Genomic DNA, 9,872 nt, shown 5'->3' with positions numbered 1-9,872 from the left:
GGGGCAGAGAGAGGGAGACACAGAACTGGAAGCAGGCTCCAGGCTCTGAGCTGTGAGCACAGAGCCCAACGCGGGGCTCGAACGCACGAGCGGTGAGATCATGACCTGAGGTGAGGTCGGACGCTTAACCGACTGAGCCACCCAGGCACCCCTGAACCAATCATTCTCTTAAGCTCATAAACAACGAGTAAGGAATTTGGGCAGGGTTCAGCAGGTAGATTCTTCTGCTCCACGTGGCGTCAACTGGGGTGACAGTGGTATTCAGTTGGTGGCTGGACTACTCTGGAGTGTCCAAGAAGGTTTCATTCATACATCTGCTGCCTTGGTGTAGATGGCTAGAAGCTGGCCATTTTCCCTCTTCATGTGTTCAGAACCTTGCATTTGGACACTCCAGTGGAGTGATCAGATTTATTATGCTGAAGCTCAAGGTTCAAGGACAAGTATTCCAAGTGACAGGAGGTGGAAGCTGCTGGTCTCTAAGGCTGTTCCCGCAAACTTGAATAGCACCACTGTGTTTTATGAATTAAGGCATTCACAGAGTCAGCACCCACTTGAGGGGAGAAGTCCTGTGCCTCAGTTCTTAATAGAAGAAGTATCAAAGAATTTGTGGCCATCATTGAGCTGTTACAAGAGATGATAAAATGGAAGCAGCAACTGTTGGCAAATCTTTCAGAGATTTAAATATATATATCTATATATAGATAGAGATATATATTTAAATATCTATATCTATATCTATCTATCTATATATCATATATATACATATATATATATGTATAGAGAGAGAGAGAGAGGGAGAAGAGAAAGAGGGCATAGTTAGAATGAGCAGTGAAAGAGCATTTTCCCCAGAATACTATGAGTGACACTAAAGCACATTGGCATCTGGTAGCATTATTCCAGAAAAGAGGAAATGATGGATGCTGCAGTAGAGACAGGTGTAACTGGGACCAAAATCCTTGAGAAGAAAAGGAAAGGAGGGGCTGGCCTTTAGTGAAGGAGGAAACACTTCATTCATGGTAATAGGAGAGAAAGGAGACATGGGTACAAAGAGGCACCTTCTTTCCAGCTTTGCTCAGAAGTCCCCTTATCAGTGAGGTTTTCCCTGACTCCCATTCTTTGAATGGCACCTCAGTGCTCTGTATCTTTCTTCCCTGCTTTATTCTTTTCCACAGAATATGTGCATATCCATAATACATGCATGCATTACCCACAGCACTATATAGGCAGTAGTGCTATATTTTACCGATTTCTGGCGCATAACAGGTACTCGTCAAGTGTCAGCGAGTGCCCAGAATAAATGAACAATGCAGTGATGTACTTGCTGAGCTGTAAGGTCAGGAGTGGTGCTTGGAGATTGAGATGCTAGAAATCCAGATGTTTGAAGATGACACACAGCGGTAGCCTGGTGAGAGTAAAGTTAGATCGTAGGGCTTCTAATCACAGCCCTTCCTTCCCTTCCTTCCTTCCTTCCTTCCTTCCTTCCTTCCTTCCTTCCATGTGTGTGCCATTTCTGGCTGAATCACTGTGATCACATTACTGAACCCCTCTGAGGCAAAGGGATTAGGACCTTGTTGGCACAAAGTGAGCGCTCATAAAAGCCTGGCTCTCTTTTCCCACAGCTCTCCATTTCCACCGATCAACAGGCTGTCCCCTTCTTGCAGGGCGTAGGCAGCTGTTCTCTGTCTCCCCTCTCAAGTCTCAGGGAGCAAGCAGCTCCTGCCTCTGCAGTGCAGCGGGGAGGGGAGGGGAGGAGCCTGGAGGGAAGGTCGGACCCAGAGACTGTCCCCGCGAGGCTCAGGCCACAGGCAAGCCAGTCTCCTGGCCGGCGGGTTTATCAGTCCAGCCATCCATTCCTATCCAAGCCATGGCAAAGCTGATGTTGCTCACTCTCCTGGGGCTGGGACTGGCACTCTTCAGGGATCACCGGGCTTCTTATCAGTAAGTTGGGCTGTGGTGAGGGCTGCAGCCCTGGTACTCCCCCACCTCGGCAACCCCAGGAGCACCCCTGAAAGTAGGGTGTAGTCTTTTAACCGAAAGCCCGAGGGAAGCTTTAGATGCACATCCTGCAGGGTTTTCATAAATGTTTGTCTAACTTTCGTGTGCCACTTGAAAACATGTCCTTGTTCATGGCCTGAGACATGGGGTAAGGAGAAAAATTGTCACTGGTGTGATGGCCAAGTTGTTGGCATGCACAGATTGATTTTTCATGAAGATCTGTGTGCCTTGGCAACAGAGTCACTTCTCAATCTCTCTTCAGGATAGACTAAGGATCCCCCCCCACCCCGATATTGTGTAGGTTAGGGAAGAGCCATGGCGTAAACCCCAGCCACAGTGTAAATCTTCCCAGCTTGCAGATTGTCACCTTGAGGCCACACAGAGACACAGAATGCATGTGGAGCAGATCAGGTATGAGCAAACGCACCCTATGAGGGTCTACTCCCCCCACCCCATCCACTCCAGTTGGGCAGGGGTGAGGGGTGTGGGAAGGAAAGAACCCTGGCTCAACCCGCATTTGATGTCCTGGGTTCTTGCTCTGTCCCTTCCATTATGAGATCTTGGGCAAATCACTTCACAGCTCTGACATTGTCTGCTTGAATAAGCCTGAGCCAATAATCCACACTCATACATGAAGCAGCTAACACGGTGTCTGGGACACAGTAACTATTCAATAAATGTTAGTGCTCTGCTTCCCTTAAAGTATTTATAAACCCTAAGGTACTGTAAAAGGGAGGAAAGTTTTTAAGAACGTTTCAGTAGTTTGATGGTAACTTTACAGGGGTTCAAAGTCTAGAGATCATCCTAGTTCCTAAGGTTTAGTCAACATCTTCTTATTTACTTTGAAGTAAAACATTACTAAAAATCAAATTGAACATTTTGGATCTTTAAAAAACTTATATGACCCTAAGCTTTCTTTCAGAACAACTTTTTGCAAACTATTGGGTTTTTTTCTTCTAATTGTTAATTATTTTTATAATCACAAACTATCAGAGAAGGGTAATGGAGAGTTAGTGATGTGGGTTTTAAAATCATGTAAAAATTACAGTTTGTGGATTTTCATTAATCATAGTACTCTTTGGTGCTAAAGGAAAATCTCTCTCTCTCTTTCTGTATATATATACACACACACACACACACACACACACACACACACACACACACACATTCCCCAGCATATGTGTAGATCATGGTATTATCCTGGGATGAAAATAAATGAGATACAAAGATCTAAGCCCCCTTCTAGGCTTTATCCTTTCAATTCTGAATCTGTACCTGGGTTTCTTCTGCCCCCATTCTTGCAGAGGCCCCCCACCAAGATGTCTCCCAAAGGATTACAGGTCTGCAAGGAGGGAGTGAGGGTCTATCTTTCTGGTTTACCTTCCTTAATTTACTCTGAGAATGAAGACTGTAGGCATTTTGTATATGTTTTTGTGTAAAAGCATAGCTTCCCTACCCCAGTCATAAAACGTTTCTCTCTCAACATGTGGTCTTAGCCTATGTGATTCACCATTAATACTTCCCCAAGTTTGTTCCTTGGAACATGAGCCACAAGATTTGTTCCACGAAAAAATATGTTCCTTGGACACATACATTTGGGAAGTGTTTTCTACTACAGCCTTTCCTACAGATTGGCAATGCATTCTGGCATACGGGAAGCTTTGAAAAATTCTTCAGCTAAAATAAGCAACAACAACACAAGCCATCATTTCACAGACTTATTTGCCCACACCTCCATTCCCCTTTTTGGGTACCATCTATCAGCATCCTGTAGAGCTCCCTGGGATGTAGTGTGAAAAGGACTATCCTATAGCAGTGATTTGCACCAAGACAAATTTCAACCCGAAAAAGTTGGGACCTATCCTTGGGCAGCAAGGGGACCTTGGCCTTAGTTTCTGGGCCTCTAGCCTGATTCTGATTTTTCCGAAAGGACCAAAGTACAAAGTATAATGGATGATAGCCCGACATAACATCAGTCCCTGCAAGTCCCTTTGTTGGCGTTACCTGTGGTTTCCTGTCATGGATAATGCGTCTGCAGGAGACACTCTGCTGTGGGGCTGCCACAGTGGGAAGATATGGGGTCTGGTTTGGAATTAAGAACTTCCTGCTTTATTTTCAGCACCTGGATTCAGTGATGGGGGAGGGAGCGTTAATCTTTAAACTTCTGTCTGTAATCAGACCACCGAGAAGGGAAGAGGAAAGTGTGAGGGAGCTGGACGTCTGGTTTTAGAATGGAAAGGGGGTCTGGAAGAACCTCAGGGACAGGAGCAATGTGGGGCGAAGAGGGTGGGGGTTATGGAGATGGAGAATGGGAACAGCCCAGGCAGGAGAGGGAAGGGAAATTGCATGCACTATTCCAAAGGCCCTGAAGCCTCTTTCCTCAAACGGGCTGCGGACCAGATGCGCGCAGGAAGATCATCTGGGAGCTGCCTCTAGTTGCAGAATTCTAGGCCCCACCCCACACTACTGAATCCTCATTGGCATTATTTAATAGGTCCCCTGGGAGATTTGTATGCACTTCTTTAAAGGACCTGCAAATCCTGCAGCACCCATGCCAGAACCAGATCAAGAGATTCTGGAGGATCAGTAAATTACCTTTGTTACACTTTTAGAAATAAAGCCTTTGAGTCCCAGAGAAGATTGTGAATCTGCCCAAGGAAGAGAAGGGAAGAGATCGTGCCCCGAGGCCTGCATCAGGAGCAAGCCAACCCCCACAGTGGCTACACCGTCTTTTCTTCAGAGATCGGGTATACAGGAGTGGGGCAGGTTCCCAGGACACTGTATTGGCCTAGGGCTGGAGGGAACTTGCAGAAGGACACAAGAAGTGTCTTGAGGGGGTTCCCTGACGCTTTTGAGGTGATGACAGCACAGAGGAAGGAACTGAGAGGGCTCCTCTGGACCAGCAGTCTCCCCTGTCCATCTGTGAAGTCAGCTGTTGTGACCTTGTGGGGTGTGCATGGGCAAGTCCAGGGAATGCCTTGGACTATGATATAAACAGCGCCCTGTGGGGTGTGGAATGTTACAGCTGGCATCTATAGCAACTTCCCCACTCCGAAGTTGCTGATTGCAACGCGTGACACCGCTGTTTCCCCTCGTTAAAAGCTAGTGTTTGCCTTTCTGCCACCTCATAACCTCTCCACACTCCACACTACAGGGGGAAGAGGGTAGGGGTGGCTTCCAGCAGACCTGGGCTGGATGCCATTTCTTCAACTTCCAAGTCACTCTACCATGCTGAGCCTGTCTCTCCACCTGAAAAAATTATGGGATAATAACACATATCACGGTAGGATAAGTACAAAATCTGGCACATGAAAGGTACTCTGTAAATGTTAGCTTTTATTATTGCCATATGCTTTTTCAAAAATCCACCTATGAATGATCCACCTAATGAGCGCTGTTTGAATATATAGTATAATAATTCCTCATGTGACCCTAAGCTAAGGACAAACAAATAGCTCTCCAGTCTTCCCTATCAATGCAACCAACACCATCTTCTCCATCAGATGCACCAGCCTAGTAATTCCAGAAAACAATTTAGCAGACATCTACGGGGTTCCTTCTCTCTGCCGACGCTGGGTTCCTGCTGGGTCACAGGGACGAGCAGGATGCGGTGCTATTCACTCACAGATTTCAGAGTTTACTGTGAGCAACAAGACCAAAAACTGATAACTGCAAAACACTTGGGTAGGAGACCCGATAGCTGTATATGGGGAGGTTTGTGAGGATAAAGGAGTTATTCCTATCACAATAGACCAAGAGGAGCTACAGAAAGTCATGAGTAGGAGTCTTCCCCCTGGATTAGGAGGCATGGGTGTTCTAGATGGAGGGAGAAGCTTGAACAAATGAAAAGTGCTGTGAGAGCAATATAGAAAAAAGGGCCCCTAGTATCATGACACCTCATTTCCAATCCCAGCTCTATGCCTTTAAAAAAGCAACAAGAAGCAACGTACTTTGTTTCTCTGTGCCTCGGGTTTCTTACCCATCAATCAGGTGAAAATTAATCATTGTCTCAAAAGTAACAAGGAGAGGAACACTTGAGTGGCTCAGTCATTAAGCATCCGACTTCAGCTCAGGTCATGACCTCACGGGCCGTGGGTTCCAGCCCCTCATTCAGCTCTGTGCTGACAGCTCAAAGTCTGGAGTCTGCTTGGGATCCGGTGTTTCCCTCTCTCTCTGTCCCTCCCCCACTTGCGCTCTGTCTCTGTCTCTCTCTCAAAAATAAATAAAAATTAAAAAATTTTTAAAAACATTTTTTGGAAAAGGTAACAAGGACATCAATTGAGGAAGTATGTGTAAGAGCCCTTAGCACAGGTCTTGGCACACAGTAGGTCCCAAAAGAGAATATTGGATGAATGAGGAGTGTACAGTGGCAGAAAGTAGACTGATGGGGCTGCATACGGCCCTAAGGAAAGTTCCAGAGTGGATTTCTTAATACATAAACTAAAGAGCCTCGCTTTCTTTTGTAAGAAGCAAGCACATCTTTGCAAAGAACAATTCATAGCAGGGATTGTGTGATTGCTGGTCAGACTTCAGAGGCCTTAGGAATCAGGGACACATCTCAGACATCGAATTTTATCCCTTGGACCCAGAACATTTGGACTTAATCAAGCTCTTGACCAGATATTTCCTGATAATTGAGACTAAGGTAAAAACATATGAGCTGGATTATAGTAACACCGGGAGGATTGTCTTCTGGCGCTTCCTCCGGTTTGTAAGTAGTGTTACCTGTACATTTTCCTTGAGCAGGAGGACTGGATGTGAGCTTTGCGTTCATACCTGAGTTCCAGTCTCAATTCAGCCGCTTCCTAACCTTGTGGATTTGGAAAGCCATTTAGTCTTAGTCATCTGTAAAATCAGGAAAATAATAGTACTGCAGAGAGGTGTTTGAAGGTTAAATGAAGGCATGCATACAGTACTTGAGCTGCAGTGGCAATGATTATTCTGCTGAGCTATGATTTGCTTTTTAGCCACAAATTTGAACTGAAAGCAACTGAGTGCTGTCGTCATGCCTCCTTGATCACTCTACCTTTTTCAGGTTAGAGGTTGTCTTCCATTAGAGAAAAGCCTGAATTAGGATGGGGCTGATCTGTTCTGCTCTCCTTTGCCTTCTAGGATCCCATCAGGCTTGATGAGCCTTGTGAGCCAAGCAGTGCACCTACCTATTCTTCCTGTGTGGTTTTGACGCTAGGAAAAGCTAATTTGGCTACCCTTGGTATTTTTCACAGGTCTTGGCCCACTCAGCATTGAGTCTCTTCTTCTGTGTCACTTTTTAGTGGTGTTTTGTATAGGATCTGCACCTTTAACATCTTTTGTGTCTGTCCTTTGAATCCCTTGGAGCACTTTACAAATACTCATGGAGCTTTCTCTTGACCACTGTTTTTCAAAATGGTGGTTCACAATAGCAGTTTTAGTAGATTATGGCCAGCATTTTAAAATGAATGAAATAGACTTGAATAGAAAAGTTAAGAATGTATTACGTATGTTAGGGTATTTTTTTTTTGTTTTAGGGGTGTGGGGAATATGTGCATACACACGTGTGTGTGTGTGTGTGTGTGTGTGTGTGTGTGCCATGCAAAATGCTTTTCCTGATGCATCATCATTTCCCCTTTTATTTCTTTTTTTTTTTTTTAATTTTTTTTAACGTTTATTTATTTTTGAGACAGAGAGAGACAGAGCATGAACGGGGGAGGGTCAGAGAGAGAGAGAGAGGGAGACACAGAATCGGAAACAGGCTCCAGGCTCTGAGCTGTCAGCACAGAGCCTGACGCGGGGCTCGAACTCACTGACCGTGAGATCATGACCTGAGCCGAAGTCGGCCGCTTAACCGAGTGAGCCACCCAGGTGCCCCTCCCCTTTTATTTCTTTATTGTGAACTTTCATGATTATAATGTCAGGTTCCCATTTTTAAAATGCCTTTTAGTTTCTTAAGTCGTGGGGGCAGATCCCAACTTTCCTTTGAAAGTCCACTTTGTAAGTTCAAGTCCATCATTCAGGGAACCACCCTTTGCTTGCAGGCCAGGCCTTCCCCATCTAGTCTTCCATCTCTGGAGCTCTAGCACCCCGCCTGGTGTCTCTCCACTCTGGAAGTGGTTCGGGATAGACTGTGGCGCTTTAACAAAGCTGTTAGGTCAGACCCTTTCCAAAGGTGGAATTGGTAGCCAGTGCCATTGTGGTAAGAACATGTCATGCTTTTTTCTGAATGAAAGGATGAAAGGTCAAACGCCCCCCAATTCCTATCATTTTATACCAAATTGAGAATTTTATCTAGAATGTCCTCTAGCCCACCCTCTTCCTCTGTGACACTAAATTATGAAGAATTTCTCAGCCTATCTCTAGCCAAATAAGATTTCTGGGGGTCCTTGGATAATTGTTGCTACTCACTAAGACTGTATTGTATCATTAGTTCTCAAAAAAAAAATGTTGGTTGTTTAAATCCCTTGGTTGTGCTGATGTTGTGGTCCAGTTCTTTTAAATGCCCCATCAATAGTTTTGCTCTGCTTAGGCAGCCTGCTGGTACTTCCTTCTCACATCTGTCCTTTTTTCCTATGTCCTCCACTCAAATATTCCCCATGATGCTTATGCACTCAGATTTAATAAGTTGCTTTTGTGTGTGCATGTGTGTGTGCGTGTGTGTGTGCGTGTGTGTGTGTGTGTGTGTGTGTGTGTTTGTGTGTGTGTGAGTCTTTTTATATTCTGGCCTTGGGTATGATTTTCTAAAGTTATAAATCCTTTAAGCACACCTGTGTTTTTCAAGTGACACACCCGAGAGCAGATGCCCAGTCCAGGCTTTGGAGCCAGACTGGGCAGATGGGTAGGAGGCCCATCTGTCAGCAGCCCTAAAACATCAATGGAGTAAATTGGAACCATGTTGCTATTTAACCCAAATTTCCACATAGGACTCCTTACACAGCAGATGAAATGGTCCCTATTCCTGCCAAAGTGCACAGAGCTGTGGAGAGGACACTGTGTATTTCTTTTGTGGATCTATCCACCTCTGTTAAATAAACACTGAATGTACCCAGAGGCCCCACCAGCCTTGCTCTGGCCTTGACTGGTAGAATTGCTCAGACTTCAGGGACCACTAACCCTGGGATTGAAATCCAGACAAAGTCCAGTTAAGGGGAACTTTACAGGCAGCTTACTTGTGCAACTTAATTATCATTTCTGAATAGTTTTATGTGTGTTTTGTTCCTTTTTTCTCCCCCAGAGCACGACTTAATGCTTTCGGAGAAGTAAAGCCAGTAGAACTTCCTAACTGTAATTTAGTTAAAGGAATAGGTAAGTATGAGAGCGGAGGGAGTATCTCATTTGAACTTGCAATATCACCTTGCTATTTATTTGATTAATGCACCTGTTTAATTTTGTTCAAAAAGAGAACTATGAACCCAAAGAGAATGGTTAAGTCAGTAGTTAATTATAAATACCAACATACTTGACTTTTGATTTCACCAACACATTGCCAAGGTATTGACAGTTTTTGATAGTTTGTTTTTGTTTTGTCAGTTTAGCAAAAACAATAGTCAGAACAATGATTTAATGGTAATACAACCTGAGGAGATTACAGAGGAGGGACAGAGGATGGAGAAAAAGCAGTGAGTAAGGGGGCAAATTTTAAAAGGTCTTTGTACACCTTGGCAGTTACCACAAGGCTTCACCTCTTTTAGTATCGGGGAGGAATATTTTTCCCAGAAGTTCTCAACAGATTTCCCCTTTGATCTCATTAGTCAGAGGTACACCACAGGCTGCTGCCCTAGCTGCAAAGGAAGCTGGGAAAGTAATTATCTGGCTTCCATTGTGGAAAGCAGGCTCTGTCAGCAAAGATAAAAGGATAAGGAAACAGCAGCTGGTAGGCAACCAACAGGGAGTGTCACAGGACT

General features: G+C 44.8%; 1 protein-coding gene across 2 annotated transcripts in view; it reads left to right on the top strand.

Annotated features, from left to right (window-relative positions):
• Positions 1-1,771: 1,771 nt before the first annotated feature.
• Positions 1,772-9,872, top strand: part of PON1 (paraoxonase 1) — a 35,253-nt gene continuing 27,152 nt past the window's right edge. The window contains exons 1-2 of one of the 2 annotated variants that reach the window (XM_060632516.3): positions 1,772-1,938; positions 9,203-9,273. In XM_060632516.3, coding sequence (XP_060488499.2) covers positions 1,865-1,938; positions 9,203-9,273 — 145 coding nt within the window. In that variant the 5' untranslated portion in view covers positions 1,772-1,864. The remainder of the gene's footprint in view (positions 1,939-9,202; positions 9,274-9,872) is intronic. The other variant, XM_060632515.3, reaches the window with a different exon arrangement.

This window comes from Panthera onca, chromosome A2 (genome assembly GCF_046562875.1).
Source record: "Panthera onca isolate mPanOnc1 chromosome A2, mPanOnc1 haplotype 2, whole genome shotgun sequence".
In the NCBI taxonomy this organism is placed as follows: Eukaryota; Metazoa; Chordata; class Mammalia; order Carnivora; family Felidae; genus Panthera; species Panthera onca.
Note: the sequence above shows the minus strand (reverse complement) of the source record. Positions and strands in the feature narration are given on the sequence as shown.